At 57.0% G+C, this 24673-nt stretch overlaps 1 protein-coding gene across 4 annotated transcripts in view; it reads right to left on the bottom strand.

Annotated features, from left to right (window-relative positions):
- The window catches only part of NTN1 (netrin 1), a 188903-nt gene that overhangs the window by 53113 nt on the left and 111117 nt on the right, over nt 1-24673 (bottom strand). For all 4 annotated transcript variants that reach the window (XM_053211778.1, XM_027047705.2, XM_053211777.1 and 1 more), the window contains exons 3-4: nt 13608-13796; nt 487-636 (exon numbers count right to left, since the gene is read on the bottom strand). In XM_053211778.1, the coding sequence (XP_053067753.1) occupies nt 487-636; nt 13608-13796 (339 nt within the window). The remainder of the gene's footprint in view (nt 1-486; nt 637-13607; nt 13797-24673) is intronic.

The following is a 24673-nucleotide window of genomic DNA, read 5'->3' as shown; positions in this document are numbered from 1 at the left end:
CACTAAGGGGTGCTGTCATCCATCATGGCCCCGGGGCGGGGGGGGGGGTCATGCACGGGAACCTGTAGTGTCAGTCCCTTGTGAACCTGCCAGGGCAGGGGGGAAACTGGAACCCCGCAGCAGACACAACGGTGACCCCCGGGACAAAGCCACCCCAGGTCCAGCGCCAAGGCAGAATACAGGAACAGGCCCTGGGTGGAGGAAAGTGGCTCGCTTTCCTCTGGGGGCAGGAGACTCAGTCACTGTCAGGACGGAAAACAGCAGACTGGCTCTGCTGAGCTCCCAGCTGCTTCTGCAAGAACCCCACGGGTATGGCAGGGGGGTGGGGGGGCTCGCATGGGGTCCCACCGAGTACAGCGCATCGAACACAGAGACCCCACGTCCATCAGCGCTCAACCCGCTGGACGTCAGCAGTCAGGGTTGAGGAAGGGTTTCCCTCCCGCGCAGCCGGGGGCGGGGGCGGGGTGGGGGAAGGCTCGCACGTACTTATGCAGGGGGCGATGGGGGAGCGGCTCTGCTGGTAGCCTTTGGCACAACGGTTGCAGGTAATGCCGGTCACGCCGTCCTTGCAGGGACACTGGCCGGTGGTCTGGTTGCAGGTCTTGCCAGCAGCACCCACGGGGTGGCAATCACAGGCTGCGGAGGACACAGAACAGGAGGGTCAGAGGGCGGGCAGTGGCCAGCCCCTCCCTTGGGGCTCCCCTTTGAATCCCATCCCGGACGAAGAGCGGGCCAAACCCACCCACACACACACACTCCAGAGGCTCTGAGAACTGGCCACCTGCCTACCTGGAAATGGGGAATGAAAATCAAAATGGACCATCTTTTTTTTTTTTTAATGTTTTATTCATTTTTTGAGACAGAGACAGAGCGTGAGCAGGTGAGGGGCAGAGAGAGGAGGAGACACAGAATCAGAAGCGGGCTCCAGGCTCCGAGCTGTCAGCACAGAGCCCGACGCGGGGCTCCTGGACCATGAGGTCATGACCTGAGCTGAAGTCGGACGCTCAACCGATTGAGCCACCCCGGCGCCCCTCAAAATGGACCATCTTGAAAGGCTGTTTCAGCAGCAGGGAAGCAAAGCAGGGGAGCCCCTCCAGAGCCCCGAGAGGAAGGCTGGCCCGAGCTCGAGGATGTTTTGGCAAAGGCCAAGCCCACAGGCTGATCACAGGTGGGAGAGTTCAGAATCTCAGCGGGTGAGTCTGTGCCCCTGACTCCTCCACCCCCAGCCAGCTCCTGGCCCCCAGGTGTCCTTCCCTACCCTCCAGGTGGGAGGAATGGAGTTGGGGGCCCAACAGAGCTGTGGGGCTGGCCAGGTCTGAGGTGGGACTCTCCAGGCTGCTGTGCCCGCCTTGACTGGCAGCCAGGTGGCCCGAGACCCAGGCTTCTGGATGGCACAACCCATAAGCTTTCGCACCAGGAAGGGACACAGGGGTCACCTAAACACCCTGACTGGATGTGCCAAGACTAGAGAGGGGAAGAAACGTCCCGGGGCCTCGCAGAAAGGGAGCGGCCTTGCTGGGAGGTGGAGGCCCCACTGGGCAGGTCAGACAGCAGAGACAACGGGGGGGGGGGGGGGGGCACCTGACTCCCTGGCTGAACGTGATGGGTTAGGGGGGGGGGGGGGGGCGCTGTCTGCAGGAAGCTGGTGTTTCTGCCCCAAATGGGGAAAAAGACGTTCAAGAAAATAAGGGCGAGCGGAGGGTCCAGCCAGGGTCCAGCAGAGGGTCCCCTCCAGGGAAGGGAGGCCCTGGCTGTCATGTGGGCAGCCCGGGGTGCGGGGTGGCGGGGGAGGTTGTCAGTGGCTTTCTCTCATTGAAGGATCCATGGGAGCAAAATGGAACCATCCCAATCTCTCCCGTGTATACAGCAGTAACATCCCCGCTAGGAGCAGGTCTTCTTAAATCAGCCCTACGTTCATGTTCATTCCCTGTTGGTCTTGTCTTCCTTTGTCCCCTCTTCCTTAGTAAGAAAGGACTCAGCCTGACACAAGCTGGGGCTTGTGCTGTGAGGGGGAGATGGCTGGAGCAAACCTCTGGCCTCTCCCTGGGCCCTTCAGTCCCCTCCTGCGGCGGGAAGGGTGACCGAGCACGGGCAGCATCTCTAAGACGGCCACGTGGAAGCTGAGGGCCCCAGCACGGCCCCCCCGCCCCACCGTCCCGAGCCTGATGGGGGCACAGGGACCAGGTGGGTGTGGCCTCCCGAGGCTCATGCCAGCTGACCTCCGGTGGCCTGCCTTGCAAGCTTGCTGGTAATGCAAAGATTCCTGCCAAACTTCCTCCCCTCCGTGCTGACGGAACACAGCTGCGTGCCAGTAACTTCTGGATCCAGGCACTTGGCTGCAAGGAGGTCACCAAAGGTTGCTCGGGCACTGAAGGGCCAGAGCCGAGCCACCGTGGGCACGGGGCGCCTCTCCTGAGGCAGGAGCTGTCCAGAGCAGAATCTGGGCCAGGGGTGGGGGTGGGGGGTGCATCAGGAAGGCGGCAACAGTCCTCACCTCACCTCACCCCCTGCCCACCTCTAGTCTTTGCTGCCCCTCGCGGCTGGTGACCTGTCGGCTGCCTGGGCGGGAGCCAGGCGCCGGCTGACAGCAGTCGGGGCCGAGGGCCATCCTCCGTGAGGGCAGGCCCGTCCTTGGATCAGAGAAAGGGGCTGCCTCCTGCTGGGTTTCCAATCTATCTGCCCCGACTCTGCCAACACTTTGAGCCACTGGCCCCTTTCACCTGGTCCGACAGAGGCAGCAGGCTGGCTGTGCTTCTGCAAAAATCGCTATTCCAGGAAGAGACGCCACCGAGGTCCCAAAACGTGGGGGCCTCAGAAGGCCTGCTCGGGTCCCTTCTAGGGCAGTGGGACCAGCATGCCTCCAGCTCAGCGCCACCGCCCGGATACCTGTGAACACCTGAGCGCACCCACAAGCTCTCACACGCCGTCCCCTCGGCTCCTCACGCCAGCCTGTGGAATCGGCACAGCCACAGAGGAGGGGACTGCGCGCTGGCCCGGAAAACCACAGGGGAAGGGAGGCAGACGGGGCCTGATCGCAGAGGGCCTCAGCGTCTCCGGACAGCCCCCTCCGGAGTTCCTGTTCGACAAGGAGAAAGACCTGCTTACCTGTTGAGACCAAGACTTGGCGGGATTGCTGTTACAGGCGGCCAGGTGCAATCCTGACAGCCTCGCCCGGAGCTCAGTCTCAAGTCCAAGCACAACAGCCCCAAAGTGAGGACCTTCCCCCAAAACCCACAGGCAGAGAAAGCCCAAGTTCTCCCCTCCGTGCAAAGAAGGGTGAGCTTCAAGGTGTGAGAAGAAGCGACAGCTGACAGTGCCCCACAGTGGCTTCCTCTGTAGCCCGGGACAAGACAATCCGCTAGCAACGTCTGAGGGAGGGAGTCTGAGCCCACAAAGGAGGCCCCAGGCCCTGGCCCCTGGGGAGAGAAAACCAAAGGGAGCTTGCCGTGTCCCCTCAACCCTGAAGCACGGCCACACACACACCCAGATTTCTACAAACTCACGTGCACACACACTTAGACCCCCACAGCTACACACACACACAGACTCCTACAAACTCACACGCACTGGCTCAAGGGGCACCACAGCAGGCAGGGCAGTGGAGGGGTGGAGCGGGGCTGAGCAGGGGTGTGGGGTGGTGGTGGGTGGGAGATGCAGAAGTGAAGAGAGCGGAGGTCTTTCCTTTTGCCAGGGGTCCGGGGAGGGGACGAGGACAGCTTCCCTAATTCTTCCGAGAACAGGGGCTGGGGCAGGGCGCGTTCCGCCCCTGGGAGCCCATCTGGTGACTCCAGTTTCCCTGGAAGTCAGCCACTTTTTCGAGGTCAATCCCCTCCATGGCAGGTCACCCTGTCTGCATGGGCCAGGCAGCACCTGGTCATGGGAAACAATGTACCCGAGGTTTTTCCACAAAGAGGAAGGTGAGACCAGACGGAAGCCCAGGGCCCTGAGAAGGCGGGAGGATTAGGTTTCTCACGAGGGCTGGAGTGCCTCCCGGTGCAGAGGGGAGCCCGGGCCGTCTCTGCCCAAGGCCATCAGTCAGGGCCAGCCAGCTCGGGGCACACAGGCGCTTTCACATGAGCCTCAGGAGGCCCAGGTCCGGGCCTGTTCCTGCCAGTACTGCTGTGTGATTCTAGGTTAGTGCCTCGCCCCCTCTGGACCACAAGGGGCTCATCTGTAAGGACGGAGGTCTGTACGGCCACTAAAGTCACTTCCAACTTAACAGTGTACTGCTTGTCTCCACGGCTCCAAGGACCCAGCCGGCACCCCCGCCGTCACTGCGGTCCTGGCCCAGAGGACGGCGCCCAGTGCACCCGGCCTTCCGTCCACACCCTCTGACCGTCCTGCCCCGACACTGTCGCCCGCTGAGCTGCGCCAGGATCTCGCGGAGATTCGGTCTGTCGGCTAAGAGAAGCTCACCAGGCGTTTCTGGGTGCCCTGGCAAGGCTGACCCGAAAGGCAGACCGTCCCGACCCCGGGCCGCCTGTCCCGAGCACTGCCTCTCCCAGCACCTTCTGATGCGCTCTGTCCCGGGTCCCTGAGGGCCCACAGCCACCATCAGGACGGGGCGCATGTCTGAGGCCGGCCGCCTCCACCGCGGCTCACACTGTGGCTTTTATAAATGCATCCTGGGCTCCTATCAGGGGATCTGGTTCCTTTTCCCGCAGACCTGGCCCCAGGGGGCCCTCCGGGTCGGGCAGGACCCTCCAGGGGGCATGCTTGCAGAGGACAGGGGAGCTGGCTCGGCACCCGGACCCTCTGAAGCTTCTCCAGGCAGAAGGGGTGACAGGGAACAACCACAGCGCTGACCCCGGCTTCAGAGGTCATCACGGCTGCCACCGGGCTTCCGGCCAGTCGGGAAGGACAGCTTTGGACCTGATCTCACGTACAGGCTCAACTGTGTCCCCCCAGCATCCATGTTCCTAACCCCAGGTACCTCAGAGCGTGAGCGTCTTTGGAGAGAGGTGAGTAGGGTAAAATGAGGTCACCGATGTGACTGGTGTCCCTCTGAGAAGAGATGAGGACACAGACACACACAGAGGTAAGACCGTGTGAAGACAGGGGGTGAAGGTGGCCATCTGTAAGCCACAGAGAGAGGCCCCAGAAGAATCCAGCCCTGCAGGTTCCTTCACCTCACACTTGCAGCCTCCAGGACTGTGGGGAATAAACGTCTACTGTTTAAGCCCCGCGCCTTCCCAGGCCCATTGCTGGCCTCGAGAGAAGGCAGACAAGCAGCCTGGGGGTCCTGCTCATGCTGCCAGTGAATGTGGCTGCTCCCCCAAGGGCCGTGTGTGCCTGTGGTGCTGGGTGGGGGTGAAACATTCTCCTCTGCGTTGATGAGACTGGTCTGTGTGCCTGGATGCCATCCACAACGAAGGCAGAAGCAGGCAGGGCCCTCCATGTGGGCCAGGGTGAGCTCCAGCTGCTGTGGGAGATCAGGTAGGGAGGAGGGAGAGGGAGGAAGGAAGAGGAAGGAGGAGGAGGGAAGAGGGTTGAGAAGAGAGGAGGGTGGGGGGAGAGAGATGAGGAAGGGGAGGAGGGAGGAGGGGAAAGCTGAAGGAGGAATAGGAAAGAGGAGGAGGAAGGGGAGGAGGGAGAGGAGGAGGAAGGAAGGGGGGGTGAGAAAAGAGGAGAGGAGAGACAAGGAGAGAGAGGAAGGAGGAAGTGGGAGGACGAGAGGACCAGGAGAAGGGGGAGGAGGACTGGAGCACGCTCGGTGCAGGTGACGGTAGCACAGGAAGACAGAAAAGGCCAGCATCGTCAGAAAATCAGGTTCAGATCCAAAGGGTTCCCACGTCTCTTGTATGTGTGTCAGGCCTTATGGGGGAAGCCTGGTGGGAAGCCCCTCACCCAGAGGTGGTGCTGGGAGAGGACAAATGTCAGGCGCTAAGGGGTATCCAAGAACCTGCTTTTTCTGCATTCCCCAAAACAAGGTGAGGACTGGCCACCAAAAAGAGAAATGTGAAGGCTGGCTAGGGCTGATGGGGTGTTCCAGAATGGAGGGGACCTGGTACAAGGTGGGAGACCGGCGAGGTGGGGCTCAGGGAGACCGGGCAGGAGGAGGAGTGAGTGCTGACCCAAGGACAACTGGTGACCAAGTGAGTTCAGGGCTGTGAGGAATGGGAGATGGGGAACAGGGAGGTCCAAAGACACAGTGTCAGAGAGTCCTATGGAAGCAGCTTCCTACCATCACTATCACCCAATCAGGATACAGAACATTCCAACTCTCCCAAGAAGCCCCTCTTGTTCCTCTGTGGTCAGCCCCCCATCCCAACTCCTGGCAACAACAGATCTGTTCTGTCCTATAGCTTTGCCTTTTCAGAACATGGTATTCTGGGACCATACAGTACGTACAATGTATAGATGTATGGCATGTAGCCTTTGACCGGCGTCCTTTACTCAGCCAAATGCACCTGAGCTGTGTCTGTGCTGCTGTGTCGATCAAAAGCCCATTCATTTTCATTGCTGCATAGTATTCCACGGTGTGGACTGCAGGGGGTTACGGGAGACCTATAATTTTGTAAGAAACTGCCAAACTGTTTTGCAGAGTGGCTGTGCCATTTTGAGTTCCCACCAGTGGTGTATGAGTTCCAGTCATTACACAGCCTCGCCAATGCTTGGAATTGTCAGTATTTCTTATTTTCCATGTTCTAACAGGTATGTGGTGGTGTCTCAAGGTTTTACTCTGTATCTCCTTAATGACTATGAGGGTTCACGTATTTAATTACCATCTGCGCATCTCTGTTAAGTACCTGTTCAAGGATTTTGCCCATTTCTAACTGAATGGTCTGTTTTATTGTTGCGTTTCGAGAGTTCTTTACATATTGTGAATCTCGTCCTTTGTTGGATCTGTGATTCGCAAACATTTCCTCTCATCTGTGGCACAAGGAACATTTTAAAAGCTAAGCCAGACATATCACTCAAGTCTCTCCTCTCCTGACTGCTCCACCTCATGGCTTCCACTGCTCTTGGAATGCGGCCCACCTCCCATCCACGCTCCCAGGAGCTGGCCCTGCCCTCTGCCTTGGCTCGCTTTCTTTCCACCCTGTGTATTTCCTCCATGTGACTCACCACAATCTATAATAATCCGCTACTTACTTTTTCTCATTTGCTTGCCATCAACCTCCCTCCAGAAAGTGAGCTCCAAGGGAATGTGTCTGCCTCAGTCACCTCTGTAACTACCCTGGCTTCTGCATGTAGCAGGTGTTCAGTAAATACTTGCTCAATCAGTGCACAAACTTGGGCCAAATCCCGGCCCCAGCGGGGGGCAGCAGGAAAGATAATCCCCTCACATCCTAGATCATCAGCAACCCCAGTGTAGAACACCCCCCACTCCTAAATTCTCCATGCTCATGAGGGAGTGAGGATAATTTACATCCACAAAGTGCATCTCAGCTGTCTGCGTCCACCTCCTCCCTAGCTGTGTTTTCCTTTCTCCCAGCAGTTGCTAACAAGGCACAAAAGAATAAATGTTTCAAGTCGCACTACCTCGCCTTTCCCCTGCCACCTTTGGATCAAGGTGCAGACAGCAGGAAGCGAAAAGGGAGCAGAGCCCTGTAATCCCAAGCTGGGTTATTTGACCCTCCGTGATCTAGTTAACCATAGCCTTCCTGCACCTGATTTACAGCTGAGGCGGAAGGCACGGGTCCTACAGATGGTTCCCAGAGAGAGGCTGAGGGGTGGGTGTGTGTGTGTGTGTGTGTGTGTGTGTGTGTGTGTGTGCGCGCGCGCAGGGCAGGTGGCCAGAGGCTGGACAGCAGAGTGGGGAGGCGCCGGAGGGCCTGGGTCCTGTGCAGTGGGGTAGTGGGGGCCAGCTGGGGCCTGGCATCCCCCTCCCAGCCCCAGGCCAGTCAGGAGCCCCCAAGAGGCTGCCAGGCCTTCCTTAGTAGCCCTGAGATGTACTTGGGCACACACGCGGCCCATCTCCACCTCTCCGCAAGCAGCTGCCCGGCACCCATCTCTGCCATTCAACTCATTTGTCATTTTTGCTCCCAAGGCGTGTCAATCCTTGATGGAGAGTGTGCAACGGCATTGGGGCAAACCCCCGGGGCCCTGCCCAGTCCCGTGGGAATCGGCCTCCGAGTCCACACCCGGGCCGAGCCCTGCCCGTGAGAGGGGCCGTTCCACTCACCGAACACACTAAGGCAACCTGAGGTTCTCTGCTCTGTGTGCGTGCTGGCGGGGGCAGGGACCCCTAGTTATTCATCTTCACCACCCCCCAACCCCGTCGCCTAACGGCTAACAGGTACGGAGCACAGGCCTTGTGCCGGGACCTCCTCTACATCATCTGGTTTCCTCGACACCCCCAAGCAAAATGCTCTCCATCAACTGGGGAAGCTCAGATATCAAAGTTTGAGCTTTTCTGCTCAAGAGCAGGGCCTCTGGGGACTCCCCAGGAATGTCCAGGATGGGTGGGCTTCAGAGAGGAGGTGGCTGACACCCAGGGTGCCAGGGAATGAGACACAGAGTAGAGCCTGGAAGGCCCCGCAGGGCACTGTGTGGGCCGGTCCCGGAAGCCACGACTCTCTTCACTTGTAAAGACCCTGGGACCCAACCACCTGCACTCGATTTCCTGGCTCCGCCAACTTTTCCAAGTTCCCGGGCCACAAACTTCACGGCCACAGGACACTGTCCCATTGTTATGGGGTGGGGGGGGGGGGGACCCGTAAAACTTTGAACATTTAAAAAGAGCACGCGGGATGCAGAATGTGGAAGTTGGCTGGGACTCAGAGATCATAAATCTGGACGTGATTTCACAGAGAAGGATACTGAGGTCTAGGGAGGTCACATGACTTTCCTGCCGCTGCAGGCTTTGAACCCGGAGCCAAAGCCAGAGATCGGGATTTCTGACCTCCACGTTCCCCAGGGAACAGGGAGAGGATGCGCCCACAGCGGCCACAGTCGGAGCTGGCTCTTCCATGGGGGATTTTCTCTCTCTCCATGGGTGCTGGGCCATAATAGCACCCTGATAGCACCCATCCCCTCGTGCGGTGGTCTCTGTCCTCTAAGCTGGGAGCTGCTGTGGCCGCCGGGTGCCTTCCTGCCTGAGACAACCATCCTTTCCCCTGCGGTCCCGGCATAACAGACAGGGAAAGGAAAGGTCACAAGGGACCCACAGAAAGAAAGGGCGCTCCCAAGGCTATTAGGCTTTTGTAGGCTGGATGGACACCACCTTAGAGTCAGGAAGGAGTATGGGGTCCCAGGCTCCTAGCTGTGCTGTGACTAAACCCTCAAATGATCCAATCTCACACGCGCGTGCGCACACACACAATCTAGCTGTGATAACCAGCTGATCCAATGCCTTCCTCCGGACACAAGCACCATAGCACGCACCAGCTAAGCTCCAAACCTTGCCCGGCAAAATTTAATTTTTTCTTTTTCTTTAAATTTTAAACACAACCCCCTCCCACCCAGTTTTCATCAAGAGGGCCATAAAAAAAACACTTGAATTCACTGATAAATCTCTCCTCTCAAAAGAATAAATCCTGGGGATCCCTGTGAGCGCCTCCTTTCTCAATGCCAGCACAGCCCCCCAACTCCCCACCTCACTCCTATCCCCCAGCGCTCAGGTCTCATCTGACTCATTAAATAAACCAGAATCCCCCCAGGGCGGGGTGGGTAGGACTCAGGCATCAGCATTTTCAAATCTCCAGGTGATTCCAAATTGCAACCAAGGGTGAGAACAAGTTAGAGAGAAATCTACGGAGGGTGCCCTGGAGTGATGGTCGAGAATCGAGGGTAGGAAAGACACGGGGAGCCGCACTCATGGTCAGGGAGCCAAAGGGGATGGCTCGGGGAGCCCACTTCCTCCCCAGGCTCTCGCAGAGCTGAGGGAAGAAACAGGGGGTTGGGGGGGGGGGCAGCGGCAAGGACCGCGCGCGCTGCCCCGTGACGGCCCGCATATTCCAAGGACCCGGACACCTTCTTGGTGACCTGCAGCGGCCCACGCTGACCGCGGCTTTGAAGGGGGCAGCGCATCCAGCGAAAGAAACCCTGCTGCTCAGCGACGTGGGACTCAAGCCCTTTTGTGCGGGGGCACTAGATGCAGCGGTTAATTTCTTAATTCTCTTCGCGACTCGGTTCGCGGGAGACTCCCGGAACGTCTTTATCCGTCACAGATGGTTCGGGAAGATGATAAATTAATATCGTTTAAATGGAGACACGGCTGGCATGGTTAAAAGGCGGCGTCTTCTCTGCCGGCCCCAAAGAGAAAAGAGCCCCCAAGTCCATAAAGAAGACAAACGATAAACAAAACCGCCTATCTTTTGACAGATTCCAGGATGAGAGTATCTTTCACAAACCATTCTGCGGAGAAAAGGGAGAAATTCATCTCATCTGACTTTGTATAGGACAACAGCCCACGCCATAATGAGGCCTTCCCAGTGCTGTGAAATTGCACTGAATAGCCGAGAGTGCAGCCGCCTGTTCCCTGGGCATGTTTATTACAGCCCTTTGTATGCACCAGCCCGGCCAGCCAGCCCCGGGCTTGGTTCTAAACCAGGGGAGGGGAGAAAGAACCCAACGAATTTGTTGCTATGTAACTTCCCAAATGGGACGACTGCATAATAACGTTTGGAATCTAATGCCCTTGCTCCAAGCTGTTCTTGTCTGGGTCCAGCCCTGTTCCAACCGATCAAGGTCGAGAGCCAGCCAATCATCAGCAGTGCCTGGGTGGCCTCAGCCCCCTGCCTGGGGCTCCTCCCAGGCCCTGGGAAGTCAGGGGTAAAGAGGGCCCCAGTGGCCATTCCCAAGCACCCTCAGGTCAACTGTTGATTGGAGTCAAGAGCCTCTGTCAGTTGTCCCAGTGCCCCCCACCCCCACCCCAGTGCAATGCTTCCAAAACAGAGTGAAAAAGCACAGAAAGTGAGGCCATGACGGGGCTCCCCAAGGTGAGCCCCCGGAGGCCGGGGCCTGGCCAGGCTGCACATCTCCAGGACTTGGGAGACTTCAGCAGCCTCTGAGAGCAACCCATCACAGAGCAAAATGCTGGGACCATTTCCTTAAACTGTCCCGCCCTGCAAAGACAAGACGATGGACAGACTCCGTGGGGTGGGAGTTGGGGAGGGACAGAGAGACTCCTGTCTGAACACCTCAAAGGTACACAGTCCCCTGCCGGCATCTGACCTCCTGCAGCCGGTTCCCCCCAAGAGCTCAGGGTCTCAGTCTGGTGGGAGACGTCCCAAGGGGGAACAGAGGATTCAAAGATTCAGCCCCTCCGTGGAGGGGGAAGGGGAAAGATCAGGAACTTCCGAGAGACGCCTTTTCTCACCGATGAAAAGGTGGGACCTTTCAGGTCGCATTCCTCTTGTTCACCAATCAGGGAAGGGATCTTCTTCGCAGTTGTCTTTCCTCCCCAATTAGGAGGCAGGATCCCTGAAGCCTTGTCTTCTCCTGCAGTCAGGAGACACCTTGTCCCACCTCTGCCTGCCTGTCACATTTCCCTGGCAGGATCCGCAGGCGTCCTTCTGGGCAGAATAGGTTCTTACATTTGTCCTCTTCCTTGGGCTCTTATCCCAAGGTCCCACCAAACCTGGAGGCAGCTGCTGTCCAAGGCTCAGAGGGAAGACAGAGCCACCAAGGCCAGCCACAGTGCTCGAAATAACGAGACAGGACCACCGGGTGTCTCCACGCCACTTAACCGGAGTGGCAGGGCCCCAGAGGATAATCTGCAGGTTCCCAGGACCCTGTGGCTTCCGGACATCTCACCCTGAGCCACGAGAGGCCACACGTGGCTCTTGCACCTTCCCACATCAAGCGAGCAGAGGGAGAGGAGGCAAATGGTAAGATGACAGAGGCCCCCGCTCCCAACTGCCTCTGTAGGGGACACAACTTTCCTTCGCGAAAGGCAGAAAGAAACTGGCATCACAGTACATAACCACTGCCCTTCAACGCAGAGCTGAGACCTTCTCCACAACGGGCACGGGGCTGTCCACCTGAATGCCTCCCGGTGATTAAAATTTCCCCCAAGGAATCTATGCCTACCAGTTGTTTCCAAGACTTTGGCTTTGATTTCTGTAAACAAAAGACAAGAAGCAAAGGGGCTGGATACCTTCCAACTATGGTCTCAAAACCCAAAGCCCTCTCTCCCTGGTCATGCCTTCCCGCCATGGTAGACGTTTCTGGGGTCCTTCTCCCAGGCCACCTCAGTTGCTACTCAAAGTCTCCTGGGGGAGCCTCACCTTGATTGGCTGTTTTGGGGAGGCGGAAATAGCCCAGCTGCCTTTAGGCGTAAACTTCTCTTGACTACCACTAGAGGCAGCCTTGAGCCCACAGATCTGGAAGGACAGCTTGCTGGTGTCTTGGGAGCCACCGGATTCATCCGTGTTCCCGGGGAACCGAAGGGATTTCTCCTGGAGGAGACAGACCGGGAGGCTGTTTTGTTTTGGAGAAAAGTAATTCTCCACAAGCAGGGCCGGCTTCATGGGCCCGGGGCTCACAAGGGCACGTGCTTGGTTAAGGATCTGCTGCTGCTGCTGCTGCCATTTTTTAAATTCTTAGCAATTCCAGAACAAGAAGCCCCGTGGTTTCATTCCGCACTGAGGCCCACAACTCGGGTGATCGGTCCTGCACACAAGTGCCCAACATCTGGCAGACTTCCTGATAAGACGCTCTGGCTTCATCCAAAGGCTAAGCCGTGGCCACTGAGGGGTTTCTCGACCGCAGCTCATCATCTTGAGCCTGACAAGGCTGGGGTCTTGCCCGTGTGGGAGTCCACGCAGGTCCGCGTCAGGACCCCGTCCACGCTGGATGGTGGCCACGAGCCCTCAAGCATCAAGATCTTCTTGGGAAGCCCTGCTCACGGCAAGCTCTGGCCCTAGACCCCAAGTTTTGGGCCCGGACAGCTCTGTTTCCTGGAATTCCCAAAAGCAAGTGTGGAGTCGGGGGGTGGAGCGGAGAGGGGGCCACGTCTCCCCACCCCCTATGTCACTAAGTTCCCTGGCATGTCATCAGCTCCTCTGAGTCATCTGTCCTTTGCTTTTCTGCGAGGGGAGAAAAACACCTCGCAGAAAGTTAAAACATTCGAGCTCGCCTCCGTGACCGAAAATAGTCTCCGGTCTCCCTTTAACTTCGTGTCCTGAGAAGCAAAGCTATTTGCAGGTGGATTAAATGTTCCTTCGGAGACCCTGCCCCTGAAGCGGGCCGACCTCACCGCGACGGTGACCGTGTGTGTCTGGGCGAGGGCCGGGGGGCCGGGGGGAAGGGGGGCGCGCACACATCCAAAGGAATAGGTCCGCGTGGCTTCAGTAAAAGAGGGCCCTTTGTGCCGCCGCCGGTAAGCCTGGCGAACTTGACCCCAGGCCTGTGGTATGCGGCGCACCTGTGCAGCCGGAGGAGCAGCCGGGCGGGGGCGGGGCCGGCACCCTCACCGGGGTCCCACCTCCTTTCTTCTCCTCGGAGCCGCTTCTCCATCGCCCCTTTGTTCTGGCTTCCACCTCCGAAGGCCGGGGGCCCGTGTGCGCATGCGTCAGGCCGCTACGTGTGCGTGCGCGCGCGTGTGCGCATGCGTGCAGATGACCCGCTCTCTTTCCAGGCAGATCCGTACCCGGGACCAGGAAACGGAAAAGCAGAGGGAGGGGACGGTGTTCGCGAGGCCCCGGGGCCCTGCCTACCTTTGCAGGCCTTCCGGTGGGTGACGGGCTTGCCCATGTCGCGGTAGTAGCCCTCCTTGCAGTAGTGGCAGTGGCGGCCGGCGGTGTTGTGGCGACAGTTGAGGCAGACGCCCCCGCTCTTGCGCCCCGACAGCTTGTACAGCTCCGTGTTGAAGCGGCAGCGCCGGGCGTGCAGGTTACAGTTACAGGCTGCGGGGAGGCAGGGAGAGGCGTCAGGGCAGGGGCGCGGGAGAGACTGTCCCCAACATCCCCCCACTCCATTGCTGAACCGCAGGGGAGACTGTCCCCAGAATCCCCCCCACTCCGATGCTGGACCATGGGAGAGACCGTCCCCAACATCTCCCGCTCCACTGCTGGGCTGCGGGAGAGACTGTCCCCAGCTTCCCCTGCCGGACCGCAGTCCTTCGGCTGGAGCTTCTCCTTGGCTCCCCTCTTTGCATCCAAAATTGGATCCAGAAGCACCCACCGGCCACCCAGCAGTACCTGAACCACGGCCGTGGCTCCTGCTTCCCTCTCAAACGGAGTCTGTTCATTTCTACCCAGCAACCTGCAATCCCCAACCCTTCCATCACACATACACACCCCTCAAAGCTGGGAGGTGGAGCTGGCATCCGCCTCATCTCACGCCCCGATCCTGCCTATTGGTGGGGGCGGGGGGGAGGGAGGCCGAATGATGCCCCTTTGTCCATTTGTATGCAGAAGCCCTAACCCTACACCCGAGAACAGGTCTGTGTTTGGAGATGTGGCCTTTCCAGAGGTGATGACATCAAAATGAGGCCCCGAGGGTGGGCCGTCAGCGAATGCAACTGGAGTCCTGATAGGGAGAGGCAGTTTGGACCCACCGGGTGCACATGCACAGGAGAGAGGCCCCAGGAGAAACCAACCCACTGGACACCTTGACCTTGGACTTGGAGTCTCCGGAACCCTGAGACATGCATGTCTGTTGGTTAAGCGCCCAGCCTGAGGTTTTCTGTTAGAGCAGCCAGAGCGGACCCCTGCGTTGCTTCCAGGGCTTTCGGCTCTGGCCAAGCACACTGCCCACCCCCTTGAGCTCCAGCCACCAGGCTGTCCTCTGTCTTGGGCTGCTCTGAGTGCACTGAGGGCTGGGGGGGGGGGGGGGGGGGGCGGGGGGCTCTACACTGTCATCCTTCCCGCCTTCCCCTCGGGAAGCTTCGCACGGCCCTGGGCACCCTCTTATCTGCTTTTCCTCCTGCCCAGCCCCTGCTTGCCTCTGCCTGCTCCCTGCACACCCCTCAGGACTCAGCACCCTCTCCCCTCTGCTCAGATGTCACTGCCTTGTACTCCTGGCTCCCAAATGCGCATTCCAGCATCCCGTGTGGGGCCTCCACTTGGGCCCAGAGGCACCTCCCCCAAACCCATCCCTTCCTCACCACCCCATCCATCGCCCAAGCTGGGCCCTCCAGGCTGCCTCAACACCACGCGCAATTCAGCGGCTCTGAGCTGCAATCTAAGGATGTCCACTGCCAACTGAAAATCTCTCAATGGCCCTGCCGATGCTCCTCTGGGTAAAATCTAAATCAGATGTCACAGCCCTCGGAGCTCCGAATAAGCCGGTCCTGCTTCTCTCCCCACTGCAGCTCTGCTCACCCGCTCTCATTCTTATGTTTCAGCTGTCCCAAATCTTTTTCAGTTTCTAGAGCATTCCATGCATGAGGACCCTTTGCCTGCCCCCTCCGTGACCCTCTTCTCCCCAGGCTCCGCCTCATCTGTCTGCATCCTTCTTATCCTCCAAGCCGTGGCTTCAACGTCTGTCCCTGGCCCATCTTCCCCCCCCCCCACCCAGCCCCCTGGCATCTAGTGCGGCCCCCTCAGACCACCCCATGACACCCATGACCTGCTTCTGTAGGCTCGTACCTCCAGGGTAACTCCAGCTTACGTCTTGCCCACTCTTGCTTCAATACACTTTGCCTGCTTTTGTGCTAAGCATGTTTCAAATCGCATTTTACATAACGTCTAAAGAAATGCGTGGGGCCAGACACTTGATAAACAAAAGCAAAAAAAGAGGAAAAAAATGCACTCAGATTTCCAGCGACTGCTGTTAATGCAGGGGTCTCTCCTTGCAGGCTTGAATTAACCTTTGCTCAGCTGTGGAGCTATTTTATTCTTTCCCATGGACATGGACCATACTGTACATTTTCACTTCGTGGCCCATTTTCTCACAATGATGGCCACTATTTAATGCCAGATACAGTTCATCGTGATTTTGAAAGGTTGTCTAATCCTCTCCTGCATGCATATATGTCATTGGCTCCCTGGAATCCCCAATAGGTGCATTTAGAGGCGGGTTTGGATGTATATTTGTGCCCTGCCCTGATGGCTGCTGTGCAGTGAATTTCTCAAGACAGCACAACCGGGTTAACTTTCGAATCTACATGTTTTTAACTCAGGATCCAAATTGCCCTGAAGAAAGGCTGTCCTAGCTTCTACTCCCTTCCAGCAGGATATGAGAGCTACTATTTCGCCACACCCTTGAAAAAAAAAATAACAACACGCATTTAGTATCAGAATTCTTTTTTTTTTTTTTTAACGTTCGCCAGTTCGTCTGGAAAACACACACACACACATGATTTTAATTTGCATGTCTTTGATTCCCAGTAAGGTTGGACATTTCGCCATGTGTTTGTTTTTCTAGTTATATTTCTTTTGTGTGTGTGTGTGTGTGTGTGTGTGTGTGTGTGTGTGTGTACGTTGCCTGTTCATGCCATTTGCCCAGTTTTCAAATAAGGTGGGGTTGTTTTTTTTTCTTACCACGTCCAGTGCTCTTACATACGATGCATTAAAAACTATGTGTCTTTTCTACCACACAAGTGGCACAAATTTGTACCAGCTTCTTATTCATTTATTACTTTTGTGATTTAAAAAAATTTTGCCTCTTTAATTTGGTCTCTCTGACAGTACACGTTTCTTTAAATGTTCTCGCTAAAGACACGCCCATTAGTCACTCAACTGACAAGAAGGATGGGGCTCAAGGGGAGGCACTGTGGGGGCCACAAGGGGGAAAGCCTCAGTTTATGCCTGAGTGTGGAAGCAATCAGAAGGCAAATGAGGCCAGAGAATGAGTCCTGAGAGTCTTACCAAGGGTCCCTCAGCCCCTTCAGTGTCTGGGACTGAGCTCAGCCTCACCTGCCCACCAGCACAAGGGACCATTGTGCATGTGTATGCATGTCCACTGTCCCTTTGGACTCAGCCAGATGAGGGTGCTGAGGGCTACTCAGAGGGGTTAAGTGACCTACCATTTATTGCACCAGGGCAATAAATGGGGGCCCAGGACCAGAACCTGGGTCTTCTGGCTCTTGGCCCAGCGCCTCAGAGGAAAGGACCCACGTCACTGGAAGGAACAGTGGGGACTATAGTACAGAATCTGGAGCTTTCCTACTGGCACAGAAGTCAAAGGACCTGGCACCCCTGCCCAGGGACAGGGATCTGGGAAGAGCACCCAGGTCTGGCTTCCTCAAGGCCCTCTCGTACTGGGAAAAGCCCCACCAGCAGTATCTTCTGGTCCTTCTTGGAGGCAGATGCTACTCCTGTGTCTTCCTCCATAAAGACAGTGCTAGCTGTCCCCCACTTCCACAGTGCGGTTGCCTGAACCTCTGAGCCCCTCCAGGGAGCTCAGCAACCCCCCTTCCCCACCCCAAGGGGAGCCCCAGGTGGTATCCGTCTTCCATATGCACCTTACACCAACACAAGATTCTTCCCAAACAACCGGTCACACAAAAGAAAACTCAGAGGCCAGACATCAAAAGGCAGGGCTCCCCTCCCTCCCACCTCTTGGAGCTGTCAGGGGACATCAAGTGGCAATTGCCCACGCTCAGACTTCTGCAAAGTATTTTACGGCTTGTTTTCTTTTCTCTGTGTTTTATTTTCTCTACACAAATGGAAAAATGCATCAGGCAGAGCGGCCCCCATCTGGGTCCCTCAGCTCCACACAGAGATGTCACCCCACTCCCAGCCAGGCCCTCAGAAAGACACCTTAATCCCTCAGGCCTTCCTGTTTATCTCCTGCCTCTCTTGGAGGCAAAAATATTGGGTATTAGTTTCATTATCAGATTTCAAGGCTTCAAGGGAAGGAAAGGGTAGCTTTGTGAGAACAGAGAGGTCAGCCTGGGGGAGAAGGGGGCAGGGGGGCAGCCCAACCTCTGATGAACCTTGGTGAGCCAGGGCCAGGAGCCCTGCGAGGCACTGCATCTTATCCAGGGGTCCCCCAACCACCCAGAGAGAGCTGGTCTGGTCTAGACCCCAAGCCCCATGCCCTCCTTCAGCTGTCATGTGGGGATCCCCAAGGACACATCACGTGTGGCTGCGTTTCAGACCCAGGAGTGTAACACGAAGCAGGAGGTAGGAGCAGGAGTCCACCCCCCCTCCATCTCCGCCTCCTGAAACCTGATGGGGAAAGGGGCCCAAGAGATGGTCCCATCAAAATATCCTCTAAGTCCTATTTTAACATATGCCTGTCACCACCATTCCTTAAGCTTTTCCAAACCTGTCCCACCAAGATGGGTTGTCTGATCCCTCATCAACCCCCAGGCCCATTCAATTCAACACACATTTGAGTGCTCCAGCTACATGCCAGGCCCTATGCCATTGGCCATGAGGGAGACAGGGATGGATGATGCCTCCTCAACTATCCAGGGCTCCCTATCTGACAGAAGGAGGGGGAAGACGAGGGCTCTCAGCAACAAGCTCTCAGATAAAGCAGGACAAATGCTCTGAGCTGTGCTGGTTCCTAGAGGACAAGGCAAGTGTTTGCCCTTACATTCTCTAGCCCAGAGCAGATCTCGACATGTTTTCATTGTATAGACAAGAGCGAGCCAAAGTGGGCAAGTCAGAAGGAAGACAGATAATAAATAGCTGAGTGGGTGGGTGGATGGATGGATGGATGGATGGATGGTTGGTTGGCTGACTGCATGGATGGATGGATGGATGGATGGATGGATGGATGGATGGCTGAGTGGGTGGATGGATGGATGGATGGATGGATGGACGGATGAGTGAGTGGGTGGATGGATGGACAGATGGATGACTGAGTGGATGGATGGATGGATGGATGGATGGAGTCAGTGGGTGGATGGATGGATGGATGGATGGATGGATGGATGGATGGACGGATGGATGGCTGAGTGAGTGGGTGGACGGATGAGTGGATGGATGGAGTCAGTGGATGAATGGATGGATGGATGAGTGGGTGGATGGATGGATGGATGGATGGATGAGTGGGTGGGTGGGTGGATGGATGAGTGGGTGGATGGATGGATGGATGGATGAGTGAGTGGGTGGATGGATGGACGGATGGATGACTGAGTGAGTGGATGGATGGATGGATGGATGGATGGATGGAGTCAGTGGGTGGATGGATGGATGGATGGATGGATGAGTGGGTGGATGGATGGATGAGTGGGTGGATGGATGGATGAGTGGGTGGATGGATGGATGAGTGGGTGGATGGATGGATGAGTGGGTGGATAGATGGATGAGTGGGTGGATGGATGGATGGATAGATGGATGAGTGAGTGGGTGGTTGGCTGACTGCATGGATGGATGGATGATGGATGGATGGATGGATGGATGGGTGAGTGGGTGGATGGACAGATGGATGGCTGAGTGAGTGGATGGATGGATGGATGGATGGAGTCAGTGGGTGGATGGATGGATGGATGGATGGATGGATGGATGGATGGATGAGTGGGTGGATGGATGGATGGATGGATGGATGGATGGATGGATGAGTGAGTGGGTGGTTGGCTGACTGCATGCATGGATGGATGGATGGATGGATGGATGGATGGATGGATGAGTCAGTGGGTGGATGGATGGATGGATGGATGGACGGACGGACGGACAGACGGATGGACAGATGGACAGATGGATGAGTGGATGGATGGGGGAGCTGGGTGGACAGGCGCATGAGTGGATAGATCAATAGATAGGCGGGTGAATGGATGAATGGATAGAAGGGTGGATAAGTGGATGGACGCATGCATGAATGGGCAGACAGGTATGTACGTGGGTGGGTGCATGGGTGCATGGGCAGATAGACAGGGCAGATGGAGAACTGTGTGTTCTGCCTGGGCCACATTCTGACAAGACATGGCTTTGTGACATTTGTGACACTTCCTTTATTGTTGCTTTGAGCTACTTAAAACTTGTCTTGCTGTTTTAACTCACCAATTTATCTCCCATCTGCTCAAGTAAGACTGCAGCACTTTAAGGAGAAAAACCCACATTTAGAATGCCCTCGATTCCTCCCAGAACCCCCAAGGAGGACCTTACAATAGAGACTGAATCTGCATCTACCGGTTTGATGAGTTTACCAAACATGGGTAAACTCTCCCAGAAGACCTTGATAAACTTAACTTCCAGTCCCCCGCCCGGGCTCTCCCAGGCCCAGAAAGGATCCTGAAGACACTGTTAAGCTGTATCCTGGCCCTGTGTCTCAGGGACTCTGGCCCTGGGTCCCCCAAACTTCACACGGCTCAGGGGCTCTCTCAGTGGAACAGCGAGGCCATTTGACAATGGGCCCCCTCAGAGCTCTGGGCTGAAGCCAGGGGCCTTCCTGTGCCCTCCCAGGACTCTGGATCCCTCTTAATTCTTCCCTCCCTTCCAGGGCAGTTCTGTTAAGAAGGAGACCCCACGTTGTTTCTCTAGCACAATAGGAATCTTAGATTTACATATCCGCAGCTACACTTTCCAAAATAAGTGACCTACATATGCACTGTCCACAGGCTGGGGGCTTTGTACGCAAGAAAACGCTCCCCAGCCCTCGGTTACCCTCACCGCCGGGTAAGCTCAGCCCTCGGATCTACCGTGATCATCAACAAATTTCTACACATCCAGGCCAACAGGGGCAGTGTGGGGCATGACAGGCACCTGCAGGCTGGGGGCGGGTGCCGCTTTCCTCACCAGTTCCTTCGCCAATGTTGTCTGTGACTACTGGGTAGGGACCACGGGACTCAGCAGGTGCAGAGCTGATCGAGTGCCGGGGATACGACAGCAAACAGGACAGAGTCCTGCCCTCAGCATGCTTCTGCCTCCAAGGAGAAGAACGATTGGCTGTCTAGCAACCGCACAGGAGATCAGGAATGTCCAACTGTCCCAAGTGCCGTCAGGACTGACACTCATGCGGGGCATTCTGCTCAGTGGACAGCACAGGCCCTGAGAACTGGGACACAGACGCCAGGTTCCCACCAGCCAGAGCTGCCCAACTGCGCCGGGCACAGGGGCCACCTGGGCACCTGTTCAAATGCAGATTCAGCTTCAGGAGGTCTGGGGCCGGCCTGGGAGTTTGCATTCCTGACAGGCTCCCAGGTGCTGCTGTCGCGGGTCTGCAGCCCCGTCGCAGGCTAGTGCACGGGCAACGAAAGCGAAAGAAACGGGTTGGAATGTGAGCCGCTCCCTGGAGAGAGAGCTCAAAGGGAGATAAGGGGTAGAGTTTACAGCCGAGAATCCTCTGAGGCAGCAGGCAAAGTTTCAAAAGAAACTACTCTGTAAGCGATTGGTTCAGAACGATGCAAATATTTGAATTATTTTTAAGAGTTTGAGGCAGCTTGTATTTCCTTTTATCTGTTACTTCGCTACTCTATGTGGTATCCTATTTATTTAGAAACGGTCTGACCCTTGTTTATAAATCTTACGCTTTCCGCCCCCACGTGGCCTGTTGTCTGAGCCCAGATGTCAGCTCCCCGCAGAAGGCGACCAGGCCGAGCAGCGGCCGCTCCCCGCACCTGGCTCCCGCCAGCACCTGGGGACACCCTGAGCCGGGTTTCCCCACGGGCTCCTTCCTGGAGCGGGGCCGAGCGACGCAAGCCTGGGGCCCGGACACTCTCGTGCCTAGTAGTGAGCTGGGCATAAGTGAGAGACGACCCTGCATTTAGATGCATTGACAACACGATCACAGCCCAGACCGCAGGGTTCACTTAATACTCGTGGTAAGTGCGGTAGCTTGTGGATTTATTTATTCAGTCCACAGATCCTGCCTGAGTCCCTACGGCGTCCCAGGCATGAGGCAAGGTGCTGGGGATATAACAGTGAGCCGGACACCTTACTCCAAGGTCTGCCCCTATCTCCCAAACAGAGGGCTTCAAGCTCATCACCAGAGGCGTCAACCAGCCAGATTCTGCGAGCGGTGACCGGCTGGGGTGGGCCAGACAGACTGAGCAATCGCCCAGACACTAGAAGCAAGAGCAGTCTGCTTCCAGGCAGGGTCCTAGGGTTTGCGATCATCTGAGGGTGCCGTGTATCAATGTTAATTGAAGGGCCGTCGGAAAGCATCGCCTAGACACGGACCAGGAGAACTGGCAAATTCGCTTGTCTGAAAGAAGCGAGTGAAGGGTCCGCGTCGGGTGTGACAGAGCCCAGGGGAGGTGAGGATTATTCTGTGGGATCCCCTGGGTTCCAGAGAGCACGTGTGGGAGTACTGAGCACCACCCCAAGTCGTGGGAGGGGGCCACACTGGCGTCCCCGACAGGACCCGCCTCTGCAGGACTGCTGGTTCGTTTCTTCATTCAACAAACACCGACGGAGCCCCCTGGACGACACGTCAACCTCTGAGTCGGGAAGGACTGCTCCTGTAGGGTTGACACCTGTGCACGTCCCACTCTCAAGACTATGCCCCCCTCCTCCTCTCGAGTTCTGATTGGCAATTCAAGCAGCCACTAACTCCCCCTCCAAGACCCCAACGTGCAACAGTTCTCAAACGTGGGCACAGAGAATCAGGAAACTGCCTGCCAAGACCCAGAGGGCTGAGCCCCAGCCCTGGAAGTTTCTGATTCGCTAGGTTAAGGCTGTAGGCGGGGCGAGACGGTCCACACCATTAACCGGTTCCCAGGGGATGGAACTCCGCCCACTCAAGGACCACACTTTGAGAACCACTGGTGCAGATGATGCAGAGGTGAAAAAAGCTGTGTGAAGACAAAGTCCTTGGCGCTAACATGCGAGCGTAATTATTATTTATTTTTAAGTTTATTTATTTATTTTAAGAGAGAGAGAGAGAGAGAGCAAGCCGGGGAGGGACAGAGAAAGAGAGAGGGAGAGAGAGAGAGAATCCCAAGCAGGCTCCGTGCTGTCAGAGTGGAGCCCGGTGCAGGGCTCGAACTCACAAACCGTGAGATCGCGACCTGAGCTGAAGCCGAGAGTCGGAGGCTGAACCAACTGAGCCACCCAAGCACCAGTCGATAGAGTATCACAAGGCAGCAAGGGCCAGAGGAAAGGCCGCTGGAGGGGATTTGGGAGACCTGGACCCCGGGGGCTGGTGCCGGCTCTGAGGCTCACCCAGGTGGGCACCCCTAGAAAGCCTGCTTGGCCTGCCTGAGCTTTCGTGTTCTTGGCTGGGAAATGAGAACCCCGGGTGTGAGGATTTCTGGCCCTAGAAGTCTAGAGCCACAGTATACCATAGCTCCTGGGAGGTAAGGGGCAAATTTTCATGGGGAGGGTACGTGGGAGTTCAGGAGGGGTCTGCTCCAGGTGTGAACAAGCCTGGGGGCTGGGACTTGAGGGGACAAGAGGTGGGGCTGTAGGAAGGGCAGAATAGACCAGCCCCAGCTGACAGGCAAATCACAGGTGGGCACGGCCCGGGCGGTGGGGGGGGGGAGGGGGTATCCTGCAGCTTCCACGTGCTTGTCCAGGGTTGGGGGGGGTGGCCAACAGGACAGTGCCCACCTGGGTCTTCCAGAAGGGCCAGGCATGGCAAGGATACTCACCAGGTTATCGACTGGAAGCCATTCTAAGGAAAAGAAAAGGAATCCACTTTGGGGCATGTGAGGGTCGGTAGGGGGTGGCTTGGTGGTTAGAAGCAGCGAATTCGCCGGTGGGTTCAGGAGCCCCAGCCCCCACAGCCACGTTCTCACGAGGAGCCCGGACCCCTCCCCAAGTCTCTCTGCGGTGCCCGCCCCCACCCCCCTCGGTGGACATAAGGCCTGGGGAGCCACAACAGTATCCTTCTTTAAAAAAAAAAAAAAAGTTCCAACTTGAAAACCGAAACTCTGACCCCCGGACCTGTGCTTTCTCTCTGATATCAGAAACAGAATCTACAAGAAGTGGACCAAGGTGGTCGGAAAAATGAACCCTAAAAACCCACCGGGAAACCCGGTCCCCGGTGTCAGTCAGGGAGGCTGGGAGCTGGCTTTAGATGGTTCCTGGTGTCAGTCAGGGAGGCTGGGAGCTGGCTTTAGATGGTTCCTGATAAAGTCCCGGGAGATAAGTGGCCTGTGTTTGTCGAGGGCTTAGAGAGCTTTAGCGCACAAAGGGGTCCTCTGTCAACAGTCCCTCAGACCACTAATAGGGCTGAACAAACACTGAGGGTAACAAACTTTTCACACCTGTGGGGCTTGGGAAAGGCCGGCCCCTTTGTAGGGATGTCAGACCAAGGAGCGGCTGGGAGCTGTCCCCGCACCCAGCCAGACCCTCTCCGGCTGCTGCCGGAGAAGGAAGGTGCGGGGGGCGGGGGGCGGGGACAGATCTGAGGTCTGCGGGGGCTTGCCTCCTTTCTCCAGCAGCACCGTGAACTTCAGTTGGGCAGAGGGGGCGTCCCCGATATCAGGCTGATGGCGAACTGGGGCTGGGGTCAAGGGTACCGAGGTCAGCGGCCCTGCTCTCCCCCTGTGCACAGCCGTGGCCCTGCTGGGGCGGCCGGCCCCCCTCCTCAGTGGACCGTGCAGGGCCACCCCCGAATCGGCTTGACCTCGCCGTCACTTTTTCCACTGACTTTTTTTTTCTTCTTCTTCTTCTCTGTAAACATCTTAGCGTTTTCTTCCCTCTGCCCTTTTTTGGCTGCTCTCTGCCTCCCCTAAGGCTTTGAAACGATAGCTCCTTTCTCGCGGCTGCTAAGGAACAACTCAGGGCTCCCACCGCACAAACACCCTCCTCGTCGCAGGGCGGGGAGGCCCCTCTCCGTGGAGGAAATGCCAAGGAGGCTTTGGTGAGCCGGGAGCAGTCATCAATTCTTTGCAGCCTATTCCTCAGATCCTCCCTGTGGGCCTTTCCAGAGCCCCGCCCCAGGCAGCTGGGCAGAGGGGACCCTGCCCTGTCACCTCTCCCCGCCTCCCCCTCAGCCC

Source organism: Acinonyx jubatus, chromosome E1 (genome assembly GCF_027475565.1).
Source record: "Acinonyx jubatus isolate Ajub_Pintada_27869175 chromosome E1, VMU_Ajub_asm_v1.0, whole genome shotgun sequence".
NCBI classification, from domain to species: domain Eukaryota; kingdom Metazoa; phylum Chordata; class Mammalia; order Carnivora; family Felidae; genus Acinonyx; species Acinonyx jubatus.
The sequence above is the reverse complement of the archived record's forward strand: the minus strand, read 5'-3'. Positions and strand labels throughout refer to the sequence as shown.